This window comes from Topomyia yanbarensis, chromosome 3 (assembly GCF_030247195.1).
Source record: "Topomyia yanbarensis strain Yona2022 chromosome 3, ASM3024719v1, whole genome shotgun sequence".
Classification (NCBI taxonomy): Eukaryota; Metazoa; Arthropoda; class Insecta; order Diptera; family Culicidae; genus Topomyia; species Topomyia yanbarensis.
The window spans coordinates 191,209,101-191,230,595 of record NC_080672.1 but is presented as its reverse complement, the minus strand read 5'-3'; the positions used below and the strand labels follow the sequence as shown (position 1 = coordinate 191,230,595).

Genomic DNA, 21,495 nt, shown 5'->3' with positions numbered 1-21,495 from the left:
GACCGATTGACATAGGAGTTCCACAAGGGAGTAACATAGGTCCTCTGCTGTTCTTGATTTTCATCAATGACTTAGGTAATTTGAAACTGCATGGGACTCCAAGACTTTTTGCTGATGACACAGCATTGTTCTATCCCCATTCCAATGTTCAGCCAATCATCAAATACATCGAATCCGATCTAGCGAGCCTCATCGAATATTTTAACGGCAATAACCTCTCACTGAATCTGACAAAAACAAAATATATGATATTTCACTCGCCACGGAAATTTTTTTTGCCGCCTTCCGATCCATTCGTCGGAACATTACTGATCGAAAAAGTTTCATCATTCCAATACTTAGGACTTCATTTAGACTCATGCCTTTCATGGGACATACACATTCAACATGTTGCCAACAAAATCTCATCACTATGTGGTCTTATGAAAAGAGTACGTTGTTTTGTTCCCAAAGATGCACTATTGCAATTCTATTATGCATGCATTCACTCAATCAATCAATATTTGATTGTCGTCTGGGGTCACGCTGCCAAATCGAAACTGAAAAGGATTCAAATATTGCAAAATAGATGTATCAAAGTAATCTTTAATTTGCCTCCCTTATTCTCAACGGTTTTGTTATATACCAGTTTACGCCACAGAATTATCCCCGTTGTTGGTTTACGAGATACTCAAACTATTATTTATGTACATAATATTTTAAACAACCCAAAATTTCATCACAACATTGTATTCTCAGCTAGAGTAAACCTTCCGAATACTAGAAGCGCAAACGAGCTACTGAGAAGCAGTGCATTCACAAACTTAGGTTTAACGCGCATCTCAATCCACGGACCTTCCAAATTTAACGCACTTCCTATTGCCTCGAAAACCGTAACAAATAACATCTTCTTTAAAAGCAAGCTTAAGCAGCATATGATACGAAACGTAAACGAATATATCTTGTAAGTGTGTCAACCATCTAAGTGTGTAGGTTTTTCTGGCTCCTGCTAGTTTTTTCCTACTTTTTATTCTTTTAATATTATTTAGCCTATTCTAATTTTCGTATTTGCTCGTAACCACAAACGTTATCACTTAGTTATAAATTTAGTATTTAGAATTCAAATAAGCTTTGTGAATCCCTTCAAAGGAACTTGATTCCACTGGGGTTTCACTTTGTTCATTTTTTTTGCTGTAGTTTATATCTCCGCGTATTTCTGTTTTGTTTTTATTATTGTTGTGTCCATTACCAGGGGAATCTCTGTGCGAGTTTCTTGGTGTGGGGGATAGTGGAGGGTATTTAAAAAAAAAATAACAAAAAATCTATATCAGATTTTTATTGGTGAGCTCATTTGAAAACGAAAACTTTTTATTATTTAATATTTTTTTCCGTACAACGAAGAGTTTCCGAGTGGTTTCGTAAAATTCAAAAACTCATAACTTAAAAAAAATCTATCGTATGCAGCCAAAACAAAAAATAGATGTCATTTATTTTGTGCTAAGAAGGCAAGAAAATTTTTTGGAAGGAATTAAAATTGTGGTTGTAAATCTGCCGTGGAATGACCCGTACATTAAATATGTAACATTACTCAACGTTTCGTTCATCAAGATGCCATTTTTTCAGTTCGTGAAATAAACGAAACGAACTGTTTACAATGCACGAAAATGCTTTGTTGCAGAAAACGAGTAATGATTTCATTCATTGTATGATAATTTTTATTCCACCTAAGATTTTTTTTCAGTGTAAACAAAATTGCACTTTGTTTTGTTTTTTCTGATGGGCGTCAAATTCACAGAATAAAAATAGTGATAGTGGTAAAGAAATTGACCCAAACATGTTCATAATTTATTCACGTCACTCACCCTCACCACCTCTTTTCAATGCTTGGGCATTATTTTAATTTGATATAACTATATTCTTGAACTTCCTACCACAAAATTTTAATATATCTCGCTGTTTAAGATGGAGCACCGAAACATCGAAATGCCTAGCTGGTGTCTCTTATTTGGACCTCAGGCGCATGATGGAATTTATTATCTGCAGAATGAGTTATTCACAATTATACTTAGATTAAATAACATATATAACAACTAAATTGACACATCAAAAATAATTGTTTAAAACAACACAACTTCGAAGTCGCTTTTATATTAGCTTCAAAATTTTTGGAAAATAATCATAGCGAACAAACTGCCCTTTTCAATAAAAATGGCTAATTTTGAATTAAAATTTTTGTTTTCAGTGTTTTTTCAGGAAACTAATAGCTTCCAAAAGATATAATATTTTCAGTAATTGATGACGCAAAAATCAAAAAACTAGTTTGTTGAAATAGCCATTTTTAGTTGAAATAGTCAAGACAAAAATTCGTTTTTGTGTTTGCGGAGTTTCCGTGTACCTGTTAAGTAATTATTTTGTTAAAGATATAGCACACAACTAGAGGCAGGGAGAATGATAGAACACAATCAAAATAAAGATTATAAAATTTAGTGCTTCCAGAAATTGTAGATGGTATAATTTTTAATCGGTTGATGCATTCAAATTTGTTAGCAATCCAATTTGATTCAAAGTTCTTTGCTATATAAGATAATATTTTGAATTTTCATGCATTTAATAGAAATAACGATATAACACATAATTCTGTTTAAATTCGTTGGTGTATAAAACGCACATTATGGCATTGAATTCAAGGCTACATTCTTGTGATAATGAAAACAATTGAGGTATAGCCGGAAACAAATGCATCAATTCGAATATAAAATTGTGTAAATCACCACTTTGAAATCAAGAATGATTGTGATTCTATATAGGGTGAAGTGCCTATTTTCACCATACTAAGGAGGGCGCCGCACTGATTCATTAATTACTCGGCCTACAAACAATGGAATGCGAACAAATTGGCATCAACAGCTTTGCTTCGTTGTTAAGTACCAAGATAATAACATACATGCACTGAAAACAGCGAAATTCTCGTGTTTGAACGCAATGAAAACACGAACCGAGTGCCCCTATTGTTGCGCTACCATTTGGCTCAATGCGTTAAACAAAGATGGCAGACACTGCTCTAACCAACGGCTTCTAATGGGTAGCGTGATAATAGAAACATAGCGATAATGGGCTCATCACCCTATCTATCAAAGAGCGATTAGACAAGTCAAAGTGTTTTCACTTTGCTCAATCGATTTGTTTGAACACTTTTTATTATTACTTGGTGTAAAATAATTTACTATCAATATTTAGTATTACTTTTTACAAAAAAGGATGTTCCTGATGATGAAAATAGATATAGGGTGAAGTGCCTATTTTCACCATACTAAGGAGGGCGTCTCACTGAATCATTAAATACTCGGCCTACAAATAATGGAATGCGTAAAAACTGGCATCAACAGCTTTGCTTCGTTGTTAAGTACCAAGATAATAACATACATGCGCTGAAAACAGTGAAATTAGTGTGTTTGAGCGCAACGAAAACACGAATCGAGTGCCCCCATTGTTGCGCTACCATTTGACTCAATGCGTTGAACAAAGATGGCAGACACTGCTCTAACCAACGGCTTCAAATGGGTAGCGTGATAATAGAAACATAGCGATAATGGACTCATCACCCTAACATAAAGTAGTTCAAAGTACGCGGGATCTTTTTACACCTTTTGGTGATTTTATATCCTCTAAGTATTCCGATTGTTAACCAATTTAAAAAATAACATGAAATAAATACACAAATCATAATCTCGAACGATAGTCGATAGCAATAAAACTATCGAGCAAATACGTTCGACTCGAGTCGCTTTCGAGTTCGATTGTTATGGTTCCATAATGCCAACACTTCTCGATAATCTAGTACTTCTTCGATCGAACTCGAACGAAAATTTACTTTCGAGCTCGGTTCGAAATACATACATTACGCATCTCGATTCGATAGAATTTTGATCGAATCGAGATGCGTTATGCCACCCCAGATCTTAAGAATCGGTTCCTGATCACAGGGTTTAGTAAAAATTTAGTCATATTAAAATTATGCAAAGTTTAGCACAATATTTCTCAAGTGGGCCACCCAAATTAGGTGCTAGCGCAATTTCGATGGAAGATACATTTTTTGGTAGAATTTGGCGTTGCAAATATAAATCCAGATGAGGTGGCAAAAAAATTTTTTTTACCATGATATTGACATTTGAAATTTGGTCCGTTCATTTTTAAAGAATTAAATACTACGGGCGACCTAATTGACCGATTTTAACGAATTAACCAGCAATGAAATTGTTGTGAGTCACAAATGAGCGACCGAAAATAAAAGTCGCAAAGACAGAACATGCTTCATAAAACCTGTTTCAAATATATTAGAATATAAAAACCGGATATAAACTTCAAGCATAAAAATCGGACTGGGACATTCCTTTGTAAGAGTCGGGTAAAAAAACTTTCAGTAAAAAACCGGAAAGAAATACATCCGATTTTTATTGTTAGCAGACTTTTAATCTTGAACATCAAAATATACGGATACTCCTCTGAGCGATTTAATTATTTTTAAACGCTTTCTATACTGGAGGTTCACCCTTGCCGAGTTTTATGGGTGAGAACTTTTTAAGCGATTCTTATGCTGAAGGATTTCTGTCCGATTTTTATGCTTGAAGTTTATTTCCGATTTTTATATTCTAATATGTTTGAAACGGGTTTTGGAAGCATGTTATATCCTTGCGATTCTTAATTTCGGTCGCTCAAATTATTCGTATTTTTTTGCGATCCGAAAAGTTGATTTTGTATATTTTTTAAAAAATTGTTTACAAAAACAAAATAAAAAATGCTCTGCGCCTGCTAGGCGAAACAACCTCGGGGTTAAAGTCTAACAATAAACAGTAATAATAATAATAATGTTCTGCGCCTGGTTTTTGTTGAAAAAATGCCACATGTACTATTTTTAGTACCTAACAACCTGCTGCCGAGAAAAAAAAATGGCCCGCCATCTGCAACTTAGTTATTGCACGCCGAACGTCGCTACGTACGGGTTTCGAACAACGGATTGAAGGCGTAAATAGCTTGCGATGCGGCGATTCCACATGAACCAAAACGCCTGTTGCAGGTTTTGTCGCATTATCAAAAGATAATAAATGGAAGCGCGAAAACCAACCGTGACAAATAGATATTCAGCCTATAACTTTGAATTCAATGCGATGACATGTAAATATTGATACATCAATTGATTGAAATTAAGGCAGGCTATAATTTATCGAAGAAGTTCAAAAAACTTTCTTCATAAACTGTAGCCTGTCTTAATTGCAATCGCTTGATGTATAATTATGTATATGTCATCGCATTGAATTCAAAGTTTTAGACTGAATATAGGTGTACCACCCTTGCTTACCGCGCTTACATTTATTATACTTTGATAATGTTATATTTGCAAATGGCGGGTGTTTTTTTTCGATCATGTTGTTAGGTACTAAAAATAGTATATGTGGTATTTTTTAATTCGAAAAAGTAGTGCAGAACACCTTCATAATTCATTTTAGTAAACAATAGTTTAAAAAATACACAAAATAGTAACTTTTTATTATAAAAACGCTTTTAATCCACCTAACAATGTGATGAGACATTTCTTATAACTCTTACCACTCTCTTCGAATATTATATCGTTTGATAACATTTAGAACTTGATGCTTCGCGATGTTTTTGATAACACATACTACATGGGATAGTGGCAGGACTCAGAGAATCGCTCAAATCAGCATAGGACAATATCAGTGCTAGAAATCTCAAACCAAATCAATGGGAAAGCGAAAAAATGGCCCATAAAATAGACATACAAACAAATTATTGCTAATGCACTGTTAATAAAATATTCAAATTCCTCCCCTCGCATTGTGGTGAGAAAACTGAATTTTCCTAAAGGGATTATATATTGTGCTGAGCCAAAAAAATCGAAATTTTTTTTAATCGATTTGAAGTTTATACTTTACTCAAATTTTCAACGCGACTGAGAACTAAGAAATGAAATCGCAGCTCCTGATATCACGCTACCTCTGAAGTGCATGCGTGCATAGTTCAAACTTTACTTCGACATCGACTTTTTCTAAAAGTGACTTCCCGGTAGTATCCTTGATTTGAATTATTATCGCTAATCCTAATGCCAAAGAACAAATAGAAACCTCTCGAAACCGAACCGTTTGGGAAAATCATCATCATTACTGGAATTTTCATTTTCACAAAACTTTTCGATAACCTTCCGTCACTTGCGTTAATGAACTGGGTGCACAATGCTCTGCAAATCTAGCGAAATAGCATCAAGGCGCCAGCGGGTCTCATTCAGAGCCATTTGCCCGGCGAATAAGGAATACTAAAAATTAACTTCTATTCCATAATTTTCAGTTCAGCAATTAGAGAGACCGTCTCACCGCAAGCCATGAAAAATATACCGCGTTGTGAAGCGACGGTCACTATTTATTAAAAAATCACGGTTTATTAAAAAATAAAACTATTAAAAATTTCAAATAGTTTATAATTTTCACAAATTTATGAGTGTTCAATGTTCAATAAGCTTTTGTAATATTGTGCACGAAAAAAGCTGAAAATTTCGGTATTTTCTCTATCTGCTTATAAACCCTTAAGTATAGCAATTAATTGGTATACGAATTGGAATAGGTACGCCAAATTTTGGAAGATAAAATAACCGCTAGAAACCTACCTAAAAATTGCTGTAGTTCGATGTAATAAAAAAATCCCCAAAAATGGAATGTATCTATTAATGTGGAACACAGTGAATATTACATACAATAAAGACCCGTTTTATCAGTCTCATGGTGTATTTTTGGCTGATAAAATGGGGACATTGACTAAGTCGGGCAATTTTATTTTTCTTTATAATAAACTGAAGCTGTTAAAATATCGTTCCCGTCCCTTGATGTAGTCTGATAACTATTTCTTATTATTTAATATAAATTTACTTTAAAGGGGTTTACTAGCGTAATATTTAAAAAAGATGAACTTTTTATTTTTGCATATTTCCATCTTCATGATAAGGAAAACATGCTCAAGAAATTATGCAGAATTGATTTTTTAGAAAATAGCAACAGTATTCGTGTCTTTAGCGAATTTGTTGAGACTTTATTGTAGACATGAATATTAACCTGAGTAAATTCGCCATAAATACTTCTAGGACGATATAGCGTCAAAATTATTTTATCAAATGATGTGCTGTTTAACGTTATTGCTCAAAAAAGTAATAATCCATATAAATAAGCCAAACATTATTTCGATTAAACGAATTTTGTGTTTCATTTTTCTATCTACAACTGCTAGAAATAATCACCGAACAATTCCAAGGAAGGAACTTGATAACTTATCAGTGCAAAAATGTTCATTTGCGCGAACCTTCTGACTGCAATTTTTCTAACTTATAACCATCGGATCGATCTGAAACATATCTCGGAAAATAAAAAACGAAATAAATAACTCCAAGCACCAACGTAGCCAAGAGAAGGTTTTGGGGTTTAACACCATACACCTCCCCTCCCAACAAAAAAAATTGGATTGAAGTTAAAAATTTATTCATGCTGACTGGGTTAACTCAATATTACAATAAGAATTATCTGATCCGTAAATTGATAACCTGTTGTTGTAAACATCATGAGGACTTTTGATAAATTATCGGAATGGGGTCCTGATATGTAACTGATCTATTGGTCTTGATTTCACAGTTGTCTAATAGCATCAATATCAAGTACGGTTTTTTTGTTTTAGTGTTTCGGATTCTCCTCGTCAGTAACTAGCACCAACTGGGTGTCTAGTTAGACGATGTATTTAAGCTAGTACCCAAATTAGCACTAGTTAGACACTAAAATCCAAAAAGTCACACGTCTTGTGTGAACACTAAACAACTGGCTTATACCGAGTGATGTCTCGATAGTAAGCACAGAAGTTCTGTTTGCCGACGAAGAATATGAACCGAAACTGTCTTGTGGTTTGAAGACCCAAACGCCTGAAATTATGCAAATCCCCAAAGGGAAAATTTTGGACGATGCCAAATTTTTTTGTGCATAAGGGCACATACCTTACATAAAGTACGGTTTTTTGTTTTAGTGTTTCGGATTCTCCTCGTCAGTAACTAGCACCAACTGGGTGTCTAGTTAGACGATGTAGCTAAGCTAGTACCCAAATTAGCACTAGTTAGACACTAAAATCCAAAAAGTCACACGTCGTGTGTGAACACTAAACAATTTGGCACTAAATTTGGCATCAATATCAAATTCCTGCCTGAAAACATTCCGATAGAAAATTCCAGAGTTCTGTACTCAATCATAATCCTCAGATTTCTTTTCAAATTGAGCTCGATTTCGTAGAGATGTACTGTAATAAGGGTCTTTATTTAATAGGAAACGAAGATAAAATTGATTTAAGAGCTATTGAACATAGAACTATTCACCAAAAAATTACATAACTTTCAATATTTGCTAAACATGTTTTTGCCTTTCTCATTCACTCTAAAATTCGTCAATCTAATCCCGACCCGGAGTGCCGAGTGTCATATGCCAATCGATTCAGTTCCTCGAGATCGAAAAATGTTTGTGTGTGTATGTATGTGTGTACCTCTGTTTCTCAGAGATGGCTGGACCGATTTGCACAAACTTAGTCTCAAATTAAAGGTACAATCTTCCCATCGGGTGCTATTGATTTTTTTATTGATTGGACTTCCGGTTCCGGAGCTATGGGTTGAAGGATGCGACCACACAGCAAATTCCCATATAAACTGAAATGAAAAATTCTCAAAGCTCCCCTTTCAAAAACAAATTCGTATTTTTGATGCCAAATGATTTTTAGATGCATGAAACATTGAGATTTGATGAAACTTCTAAAAATTTTTTTTGACAAAGCTTGACTTTTTTGGACTATGGTACATTTTTGCCTTTCTCATATGAAAAAGTTATGCAATCACTCTAAAAATCATCAATCATTCCGGCCCGGAGGGAGTATGCAGTGAGGGGTTGCTACTTTAAAATTAAAACTAGTTTAAAATTTCTTAACAAGTTGAAAATTTTCGGCAGGACCCGGACCTCCCGGATCTTCCTCCATGATCCGCCGCTGGTTTCAAGCGATGTTTCAGTATCGACACATACAATCTCAAGATCGTGGCTGTCGATCCATTGTATGTATGTGCAAATCGTACTGAATATGTAATGTACATTTCCACCATTGTATTCAATATAACCAGCCATGGAATCGTAGTCTGGACAAATGAGAAAGGCATAATTGCACCACTAGGTGGATTAAAAAAGGTTTTTATTTTGGGAATGCGTCGATTTGAGAGAGAAACGTAATATGATTAATAACGAGGATAACACTTTCCGAATGAAGAGAGAAATTTATGAAAAATGGCGTTTTACATTCGACTCTAGCAGGTCCTGATCGATTTTGATGAGCATTTGATGTTATATGACCAATTATATGAATAGGTTAAATGTTCAAAAACAGTAATTTAAGGTCAAGATAGCATCATTTTGAAACCGCTAATTTCGGAGGTTTAGTGTCTTCGATGAGTTTTACAATAGTTAAACAACATATCATTTAATAAATTTTTTTTTGACGTTATATCGTCCAAGAAGAATTTATGGCGAATTTACTCAGGTTAATATTCATGTCTACAATAAAGTCTTAACAAATTCGCTAAAGACACGAACTCTGTTACTATTTTCTGAAAAATTAATTCTGCATAATTTTAAAACATAAAAAATAAGGGTTTCTGAATTATGCCGGTCGGACAGTAAGTTCGATTTTTACCAAAACCCCACCAAACCGAATTTCTGGCTACGTCGCTGACTTCAAGTAAGTAGAAACAAAATCGTTCTACAGTCGTTCACAAGAAACTTCTTCGAATGCTGAATATCCATTATAATACATTGAAAATCCGATTTGATCAGCTAAATATGAATATGTGTTTGATGGGTTCTAGCAGACAAACAAGACTGAATTCGAGTAAATCCTTTCTTGAACATGTTTTCCTTATCATGAAGATGGAAATATGCAAAAATAAAAAGTTCATCTTTTTTGAATTTTACGCAAGAAAACCCGCTTAAAAGAAATTTATATTAAATAATCAGAAATAGTTATCAGACTACATCAAGCGACGGGAAGAATATTTTAACAGCTTCAGTGTATTAAAAAGAAATGAAAATTGCCCGATTTAGTCAATGTCCCCATTTTGTCATCTTAAAATACACCATGAGACTGATAAAAACGGGTCTTTATGGTATGTATTATCCACTGCGTTCCACATAAATAGGTACATTTCATTTTTGGGAATTGTTTTTATACCATCGAACTACAACAATTTTTAGGTAGTTTTCATGGGGTTATTTTATCGACTTCTTCCAAAATTTGGCGAACCTATTCCAATTCGTATACCAATTAATTGCTATACTTAAGTGTTTATATGCAGTTTATTTTTCATGGCTTGCGATGAGCACGGTCTCTCGAATTGCTGAGCTGAAAATTATGTAATAGAAGCTAATTTTTAGGATTCTTTACAGATTTAACTCGCTGGGCAAATGGCTCTGAATGAGACCCGCTGGTGCCCTAAGACGATTTCGGTAAATTTTCAGAGCATTGTGCACCCAGTTCATTAATGCAAGTGACGGTAGGTTATCGAAAAGTTTCGCGAAAATGAAAATTCCACTAATGATGATGCTTTTCCCAAACGGTTCGGATTCGAGAGGTTTTTATTTGTTCTTTGGCATTAGGATTAGCGATAATAATTCAAATCAAGGATACTATCGGTAAGTCACTTTTAGAAAAAGTCGATGCCGAAGTAAAGTTTGAACTATGCACGTATACACTTCAGAGGTAGCGTGATATCAGGAGCTGCGATTTCATTTCTTAGTTCTCAGTCGCGTTGGAAATTTGAGTAAAGTATAAACTTCAAATCGATTCAAAAAAATTCGATTTTTTTGGATCAGAACAATATACAGTGACACAATCACATTTTCGTACACCGCTGTGCGGAATGCTTATATGCATTTTACAAGCAAAAAATTAGTTCACGAGACATTTTATTTATGTAGAAGTAGTTTACTAGACAGCATAAGGAAGATACAATAATTATCTTTGTACAACAAATGCTCATTTTTCACAAAAAAATCATTATTCTAAAGATAGTCAAATATACACGCAATCTCATATTCGTACAGTACACATATTTTTTTAAAAATCAATTGAAATTTCTATAATAAATATTCAATGTGGTACCTTTTGTTTGTAATTACAGTTTTCAATCGTATTGGCATGCTAACCACTAGTTTTTGTGTGCATTCAGCTTAAATTTTATCCCATTCTTATAAATAATAGTTTCTAAGATCATTCTCATTATAATCCGGATAGTTTTGTACTTTTTAGCCAAATACTCCCATTTATTTTTCTAATCAGATAATAAACGGGGTCTACAGCGAGAGAATCCATAACATTTAAACAATTATAAATTTATTCTAAACGTTTTTTGCACGCCTTATGCTTTGGTTCTTCTCCTGATCGAATTTCCAATGTCCACCATTTTTAGTAAAAGTACCATTTTACGGAAGCTTTGCTTTAAAATTTATTTTAAGACATTCATATTAAAATACACATTCTGATCCATCATTCCATCAATGAAGACCAAATTTCTAGCACTTCTGGTGGACATATAATACCCCATACAATAACTGCACTGTTCCTGCGCTTAGCTGCTGTTATAAGACTATTACGTTTAGGTCTGAGCTCGATTTTCTCCACCCAATTTGAGTCAAAGATGTTGAATTTGGACTCGTAGACAAAGTTTAACATCTTTCCAATATTTCAATAAAGTTGTTTAGTGTCTAAAAAATCAATTCTCTGTTCTTCTTATTGATGAACAGCTTCTTGCTCAGAACACAGGCATTGTAATTGTCCGTTCTCCCTACATTACGAGCCGTACCAGAGCAGACTTATACTTAAATGCTATAATTCGATTTATTTACCATGTATATAACATTAATTACTCGATTTTCCCAAATTTTTCTAATTAAAAATCGTTTATCCCTCATCGCAAATTTTTAACAGTTCAAGTTTTTCGCAATATCTGTTCTGCATTTCGCCACATCAAAGTTTTTAACAACATGTTAAATAGTTGGACGCAGCCTTTGAACCATTTCAAAGATTTTATGAAGTGATTTAGCTTCATTTTGGTGAGTAATAATTAGTTTTCGTCCCATAATGGCAGTTAATTTACTTTTTTTAACCATTACGTTAATTTGAGGGAATTTCTTAAACTAGTGTTAAGGAAACTGTTCCAATGAACACTTTTCTGAAGTCATAAAATCTATTTCTCAAAGTAAAACTAAAAAATAAAGAAATAACAAGTCTTAAATTACAAATTAAATGACTTTTCAAAAGTGTACGAATATGAAATTGTGCCATTTTCAGATCAAGTAATGATTTTTTATGCGTAGTGTACGGAAACTTGCACACTTTAGATTACAAATGATAAGAAAATGACAGATGATGATTCTACTACCACATTTAAAAAACAATATTTATATTAAATAGCGCAAACGTTTGTGAAATAATATTAAACATATACACTAGAGGTGAACGAATATGAGATTGTGTCACTGTATAGGAAAATGCAGTTTCCCACCACAATGCATTGATTGAGGAATTTAGATATTTTATTGACAGAGCATTAGCAATAATTCGTTTGTATGTCTATTTTATGGGCCATTTTGTCGCTTTCCCCATTAATTTGGCTTGAGATATCTAGCACTGATGTTGTCCTATGCTGATTTGAGCGATTCTCTGAGTCCTTCCACTATCCCAAGTAGTATGTGTTATCAAAAACATCGCGAAGCATCAAGTTCTAAATGTTCTCAAACGATATAATATCCGAAGAGAATGATAAGAGTTATAAGAAATGTCTCATCACACTGTTAGGTGGATTAAAAGCGTTAGATTTGATATTGATGTTATTAAACAACTGTGAGATCAAGACCAATAGATCAGTTACAGATAAGGATCGCATTCCCACAATTTTTCAAAGGTCCTCATGATGTTTCAAACAATAGGCTATCAATGTACTGATCAGATAATTGTCATTGTAATATTGAATTAAATCAGTCAGCATCAAAACAATTTTTACTTTCTGCTAATTTTTTTGGGTGAGGAGGGTGTGTGGTTAAATTCCAATGCCTCCTCTTGACTACACCGCTGCTTGGCGTTATTTATTTCGCTTTTCATTTTACGAGATATGTTTCAGATCGATCCGATGGTTATAAGTCAGAAGGTACGCGCAAATGAAATTTTGACATTGAAAATGTCTTACTGCACTATCTGGGGCAGGGTGTCATTCTAAAATCTAAAATCAAACGATGTCACGTTTTTGCGTCACTATTTTGTTATTTATGAACGGATTTCCGTCTGGTTATCACCAAACAATTCGGAATTAACTGAAATTATATTTTATTGCTATAGTGTTTTTATATTTCAATAGCACACTATTGAAAAACAAGCAAAAATGAACAGACCTCGAAAATGCGAAAACTCCCATACATCAGTCAATCTATCCCCGGCAGAGCCGTCAATAGGGAGCAGCTTAGTAATTCAAACGAACACGAAAAGTTATAAATAAATGTGCCGCGTGCCGGTTTGAATCAGTTGTTGCTCTTTTGCCAGGCAAGTAACATCGTGCCTATAGCGTCTCGTACGATAGATTTGAGCACCCAGCACACTACGCTTCTATAAATGACGTCATCATCGACTATTTAAAGAATATCATTCCTCGAGCGACTTCATTCTCCCGTCAAACGTCGGGTCGTAAAGAACAGCAGTAGCAATCATGCATGTTGACAATTCGCTGTGATGAGTTCTGCATTTAATCACTACCGCTGGGGGTAATCCGATGTAAATAGCGCGCGGCTAGAAGAGTTGGCAAACCTCAGTTGAAGCTAATTGTTCTATTCTGCATGTTATTATTGTTAAAATAAAAGCCCTTTTAAGGGCTATAACAAACAATAAAGAACAAATTTGAATATTTCCAATCATTGACAGCGATAATTCAATTGTGCAGTTTATATTCGTTATGTGTTGCTTGCGCGTATATTGGCAATCTGAAATTTGCAGCAATCTGTTTAAATTTAATGCTACTTAAAGGTACATTTCCAGGCTGAAATTGATCAAAGCCTGTGATTCATTAAAAATAATCTTTCGGTAACATAATTCAAAATTCTGCAATGTTTCAGAAAATTGGTGGATTTGGCAACACTGCGAACTAGCGAAAGCCGTACCAAAAAGAATCCGCAAATATTTTTTCGTTATTCTGCATGAAGGCAGTCCTTCCATCATCAGTGCGAAAGTCAGTCTATTCTCAACCGCCAAAGGCATCAGTCACAATACCAGTGTGCTCTCTGCTGCTACCCAAGCCAGCGCAAGCAGTTGCTTTTTTCTTGTTTGCTTTGTCTGAAGAACAAAGGGAACCGTTACTATTATTCCATCAAGATGACTGAGTCAACAAAATGTGATTCTTCGGGCCAACACGGTGGCCATTGACTTCCGGTCTTTCCGCATAAGACCGAGTATTGGTGATGTGGAACATTTGCTGAAGGAGAAAATGCAGCTTCGGTTTTCAGACGTCAGTTTCATTCAGTTGGAGCACGTCAGACACGCGGTGCTGATAACGTTCAACAAATTTGCCCAGGCAAAAAGATTCATTTCGCAAAACAACTTGAAACACGTGCTGGATTGTGACACCGCAAAAATCAAGATCCCTGTGTATATGGATAACGGAAACATGGAAGTTAAATTACATGATTTGGCCCCACGTACTTGCAAAGTGGCCATTAAAAGATTCATGTCGTATTTCGGAGAAGTGGAATCAATCACGGAGGATACGTGAAGGAACTACTTTCCAGATATTTCAAATGGTGTTTTTGTGGTGAGAATGCGGATAGACCAACCCATTCCCTCCTACCTTACCCAGCAGTACACAACAGAAGGGGGTGATACCATTATACAGCGAACTCTATGTACATATCAAGGACAAACTAACACGTGCCAGTTCTGTGAACAAACGGCACATTACGGACAACCCTGCCCAGAAACCGCTAAGAAAAGCTCATCTACAGAAAGAAATACTCAGTCTCCAATATCATTCCCTGAGCCACAAACGGTTGCCAAATTTGTGGCTGCTGTTCAAGCAATAATGACAACTGCGAAAGCCGCGTCAAGTACCACAAACTCAACAGCTAATTCTAGCAACGAGGGAGCTACTAGTAATGACGGAGGGTTCACGGTCGTGACCCGAAAGGGAAAGAAGTCAGGAACAACACCTGATCGCGAACATCAAGGCAGTAACCCCGATGATGACCCGGCCATGTGCGAAGACGACAAAGATACCAATGACCACCTTGATATAGTTGACGTGAATGCAAGGATTTCCCCGACACGAAAACGGATCTCCGCGCGCAATAACAAGTTGCGCGGACGGGATCGTTGTTTGTTATTTTTATTGTTTACATCATGTAAATATATAAAAGACCCATGGCTCCGTGAAGCTAACGCCTTAAGCCGTGCCAAATAAACGAATTTAAAAAAAAAATCAGTGCGAAAGTGATAAAAAGCCGATGTCACGTTTAAAGCTATTAGTATTTCATATTAGCTGCTGAAGGGAAAGGTTGTTTCTTTTCATTTCTAAATATTTATCTGATGTAAGTAGCGCGCGGCTGAAAGAGATGGTAAACCTTTTTTTGCCGCTGACTAATTGTTCCATTCTGCATGTTATTTTTGCTAAACTAAAAGCCCTTAGTTAGTTTAGTACTTTTCATTCCATAGCACGCGTGTTTTTGGATGAAACAAATAGTCCTTTTTCAGAATTCCACTCATGGTCCTTTTCAGGAGCTCACATACAAGAGTTAATTTGATGGTTCCCTTAAAATAGTTCTTTTTAAGACCCCAAAATATAGAACATTTCAGAATTATTGTTAATTAAACCACCAAATATATAAAGATACATATGTTAAACTTTCTTACGTTCTTGTTCTTCGTTTACGAATAATTTGATTTATGACCAGTTATTTTCCTATCGTGCTTGCAAACATTTAATTTGATAGCAGGCATTTAAAGAGGGGTAAGGTTTTGTTTGTGAGCATCATTAATTCAAAAAATTCATGTGTTGCATCAGATGTTCCCATTTCGGGGATTTAAATAAAACTTTTTAAAACTTGAATTTTCACACTACAGGTTATCGATTTTAATTTAAAAATTCAACAATTATCTCCAGTGAAGAATAGCATGCCTGTGTGTAGTTTTGAAACAGTCGATGATATTAAGGGGTTTTAATTTGGCCACGAATAATATTGTTTGCTCATAAAACTGGCTGCATCTTTAATGTCATCGTGGTCGTCTCTTGTACACAACCCTTAAATTTTTTGCACCGATAAGTGATCAAGTTCCATCTAGACAACTTGGAATTATTCGGTGTTTATTCTAGCGGTTGTAGATAGAAAACTAAAATACGAAATTCGTTTTATCGAAATAATATTTGGCTCATTCAAATGGATTATTACTATATTGAACAATAAATAGGCGACAAACGGTTATCTACAAACAATAAGCCATAACTTTCAAAGTATTCGAAATAAGTATTTGATGTCTTCAGTAAAGATATTCGCAAAAGTGAGAGCGACAAATTTTCAAATCAATCATTTCCAAGAAAATTTATGAAAATATCTCACTCTTAGGGAGATTAATCAGTAAACTCACAATACCAAAAGAAAGGGCATATTGTATGCTTTAAATTGTCCGAAGATACTATTGACCTAAAATTATCCGTTTTGGCGCTAATAATACATTTAATGTTTATGGTCTTATTTCAAGCTATGGGAAATGATAAAAATCTTTCGTCCGCATTTAATGTTAAATATCTCTTTTGATCATAGTCCGATTTCAATAATCTATAGTTCGTTCGAAAGGTATTCGTATAAGCTTTCTAAAATTATATAAATTGTTTAGTAACGTCATCAATTTCGGCAGCAAATTTCAAAAACTGAAAAAAAACGCGATTTTTGCACCTTCAAACATTCATATCTTGGAAACTAAACATCAGAATCAAACACCATTTAATAGCGTTCTGTCTGGGTGATAGGCCTTTCATTTAAAATTGGTTTGGATAAGATTGGTTCAGCCATTGCTGAGAAACACGAATGAGGGTTTGTCCGTTACATACACACACATACAGACAAACACACACAGACATTGTCCCAGTCCCCCCATTGACAGACCAATCTGTCTGATCGACACGACTGGCAAACTGCTTGAGAGGATCATCCTCAACAGGCTAACCCCGTACGCGGAAGGTACGGACGGTCTGTCAAGCAACCAGTTTGGCTTTCGGAAGGGTAAGTCCACAGTGGACGCTCTCAACTCAATGATAAATACTGCCGAGATAGCGATCCAACGGAAAAGGCGAGGTATTCGATACTGTGCGTTAGTGACACTTGACGTGAAGAACGCATTCAACAGCGCAAGCTGGGATGCCATCGCGCTCTCGTTACACCGGCTTAGCCTACCGGTGGGTCTGTACCGGATCCTGGAAAGTTACTTCCAGAACCGCGTACTGCTATACGAGACCGATGCCGGATAGAAAAGGGTTCCGATTACCGCCGGAGTCCCGCAGGGCTCGATCCTAGGCCCGGTGATATGGAACCTCATGTATGACGGGGTTCTGAGACTGAAGTTCCCTCCTGGGGTCAAGATCGGCTTTGCCGACGACGTAACCTTGGAGTCAATTCCTGATGTAGAACTAACCGCAGAACACGCGATCAGCACGGTGGAGGAATGGATGAGCGCGAGAGGCCTGGAGCTCGCTCATCATAAGACGGAGGTAGTTATCGTCAACCACCGCAAGTCGGCACAACATGCAGTTATCCATGTGGGAGAAGTCGTGATCACTTCACAGCGAAGTCTGAAGTCTCTCGGAGTCATTATAGACGACAAGCTGACCTTCGGCAGCCATGTCGACTATACATGCAAGAGACCGTCGACTGCTGTTGCGGCTCTATCGAGAATGATGTCCAACAGCTCAAAGGTGTGCGCCAGTAGACGTAGGTTACTGGCAGGCGTTGCCACATCTATCCTCAGGTACGGCGGCCCGTCATGGTCAAGAGCACTGAGGGTTACCAGTTACCTACAGAAACTGGAGAGCACCTACCGCGTGATGTGCCTCAGAGTGATATCTGCCTACCGCACGGTATCACACGATGCATCCTGCGTGATAGCGAGCATGATGCCAGTCGAGCTGGTCATTCGGGAAGATGAGGAGTGCTTCGAGCTACGTGGAAATAGGGGAGCCCGCGAGCGCACCAGGGTGACCTCGGTCGCCAGATGCCAGCATGAGTGGGACAACTCCTCGAGACGTAGGTGGACCCACCGGCTGATACCTAGCATATCGAGCTGAGTGGGAAGACCCCATGGGGAAGTTCACTTCCACCTGACACAATTCCTGTCAGGCCATGGCTGTTTCCGACAGTACCTCCACAGGTTCGGGCACGCGGAGGTCCCAGTCTGCCCGGACTGCCCAGGTGTAGACGAAACTGCCGAACACATACTGTTCGTATGTCATCGGTTCGACGTCGAAAGAAGAGCAATGCTTGACGTCTGCGGCTGGGACACAACCTCTGATACCCTTATTCAGAGGATGTGTCAATCGGTGGAGAAGTGGAACGCTGTCTCGGCTGCTACCATCCAGATTGCCTGTAGGCTACAGGTAATCTGGTGAACCGAGCAACAGACGACGGGCACGGCTAACTAGTGATTGGTTAGCTGAAGCGAAAAAGGCCAAGCGCAAAAAAGGGAGTGAATGGTCTGTTCATGCCGAGGCAGGTTTGGCGGAGCGACTGGCAACCGCGTAAGGGGTAAACCCAGCCACCCCGAAGCAAGACAGAAGAGTGAGTGTATAGGCGTATAAGTGGACTGCCTCATGCCAAGACGGGAGGGTCGTAGCGTAGTATGTAGGGACTTAGCTATCGATGCCTCATGGCGTGGCAGAGGAGTGAAAGGGTGAGCATCCAAGTCAGTCTCACACGGCATGTTAAGGGTGAGCACAAAAGTCAGCCTCACATGGTATGGTAGAGGCTAGCACAAAAGTAAGCCTAGCAAGGAATGAAAAAGGTGAGCACACAAGTCAGCCTCGCAGGGTATGTCAGAAGTGGGGCCTAAGTAAAATGTCCCACATGGGATGCCAGGGGGAGTGACAGAGGTACAATAGAGTGGCACGATCGAGAGTGAATCCGGTGATAGGGTAAGCACCCAAGTCAGCCTCACATGGTATGGGTGGGGCGAGCACAAAAGTAAACCTAGCAAGGAATGAGTAAGGTGAGCACACAAGTCAGCCTCGCAAGGAACGAAAAAGGTGAGCACAAAAGTCAGCCTCATGTGGGAGTGTTTGAGAGTGAATCAAGGTGCGATAGAGAGAGCACCCAAGTAAGCCTCATACAGGACGTATGAACGCGTGAGTGAGAGTGAATGAGTACATTTAGTACAGCCATCCCCCCAGAAGTAATACCGAGAGGTAGTTCCTGGGAGGAATGATGGCGGAAGCCAATGGAGTTTAGTCGGTATTAATGGCAGCGTCACCATTCGAGCCCGACACGCCCCCAGTGCACCCCGTGCGGTAGATTTGACCCTACCAATAGCACGTGTACTGGGCTAGGACGTAAAGGTCTTCTCCATTGCAAAAAAAAGTCATTGTACCAGATCGTCGAGCTGAGTATAAGATATATAAGGTATAAAGGACTCGGCCCTCCGGGCCTCGAAAGAAAGTTTGAGCGAATTCTATACATTTCTAATAAGATGTTTGACGGCTGGTTACGGAATATTCACTGATATTTACGGCTTTCTCAGTCTATTATACTTAAGCAAACGTTATATTTATAGATTGCCCGACGTTTCGGCCGTTTTTGATGGCCTTTTTCAAGGGAAAACTGGAAAATTTATTCATGTCATAGTGAGTAAAAGGAAAACAGAAAGGTACAAAAAGGGGGGACATTGACATTGTGAACTTACTCTAATTTACGCGGCCGAAACGTCGGGCAATCTATAAATATAACGTTTGCTTAAGTATAATAGACTGAGAAAGTCTATACATTTCTTTTCTAAGAAATGTAGAAACGGACTAATAACTTCAAATTGCAATATTATAATTATTTTTATTTACGCCAAACCCATCTGGATTTGGATTTGCAAAGCAAAATACTACCAAAAGATTGGATTTTCCATCGAAATTCCGATATCATCTAATTTGGGTGGCCCATTTGAGAAAATTTTGACTCACCTCCCTCATCATGTCACAATAAATCACGAAAATTTGAAGACTCCGCAACACCTTCCCCGACTCAGTTTTCAAAAATTATGCAAATAAAGATTTCCATAAACACAATGAATTTTCTTCCATAAACATGAAGATTTCCATAAACAAATATTTTTTTCTGATCTACTAGTATTCTCGATCATGAAAACGAGGACGTCAATGAAAAATAAAACGAATGGGGAACTTATAAGATTGGAATATACGACTAGTCGCTTATTAGCCGAACGATTTAACCTAACAGTTATGAGTTATCGCACTGTTATAAGTTGAAACAGTTATGATTAGTTGATTTTTTTTAAATAGAAATGTTATTAACAATAATATCAAACCACATTTAAATTAATGTTGGCCGGTAGAATTCTAAGTTTTAAATGAATAAATAGGACCATTATAGTGAAACTTTTCGTACCTGGGGATATTCTCTAGCCCTAGCGCTGATATTATACGAACTGTTTGAAAATAAATCTTTGGCAATAACAAAAATGCAATAGTAGTCGGCTAGAATTAAAGAACGAACAAAGAATTTATGATTCATATTCTCGACCTTTGTGTTGTGTCAAACAATCCCAACAATTTACTCATACTCGAGTCTTTGTCTTAGCATCATCAATTATCTACAATCAACAAACACTATAGCATGCTATCTTACAAATTATTACATATTCATACAAAAGCTATAACATAATATTAATTACATACACGTTTTGGAACAACGCACTGGGAGTTTCTGTATTTGCAGTTTTCAGACATAAAATAATTTTCGAAGAGGGGTAACAATATGTTTGTCAGAACTAAGTTTTATACTTCTATCACAATTATATCGCTTTCTATTCTAATGAACAAATATTGTTTATTTAAGATCGTGACATTATTAATATGTTAGCTCTGTAACGCATCATTCGACAATGGACTGAGAAAATACAAATTCTTCAATACATCACGGTTTAACGAACTGTTGGAGCTACTTTTTATAACCCACATACAATGTTATTATTCGCGTTTTATTTGTTGAGAGAGAAGGAAATTATTGTTGTCTTACATTGTTACAGATCACTCTGTCTAACCACTGCAATGACTAGAATTATTGTAAGGGATTTTGATTACCAACTCGTAAATTCGCTTTGTCTGTCTCCGGGTTCAGTAGAATTTGAAAACATCCGTCATCT

General features: G+C 36.8%; 1 protein-coding gene across 21 annotated transcripts in view; it reads right to left on the bottom strand.

Moving 5' to 3' along the window:
• LOC131690091 (uncharacterized) overlaps positions 1 to 21,495 on the bottom strand; it is a 547,209-nt gene that overhangs the window by 205,100 nt on the left and 320,614 nt on the right. For 2 of the 21 annotated variants that reach the window (XM_058975616.1, XM_058975619.1), the window contains one exon: positions 1 to 21,495. This exon is cut by the window's left edge and continues 12,785 nt beyond it. The exons of the other annotated variants lie outside the window; for them this stretch is intronic. In XM_058975616.1, the coding sequence (XP_058831599.1) occupies positions 21,411 to 21,495 (85 nt within the window). In that variant the 3' untranslated portion in view covers positions 1 to 21,410. 21 annotated transcript variants of the gene reach the window in all.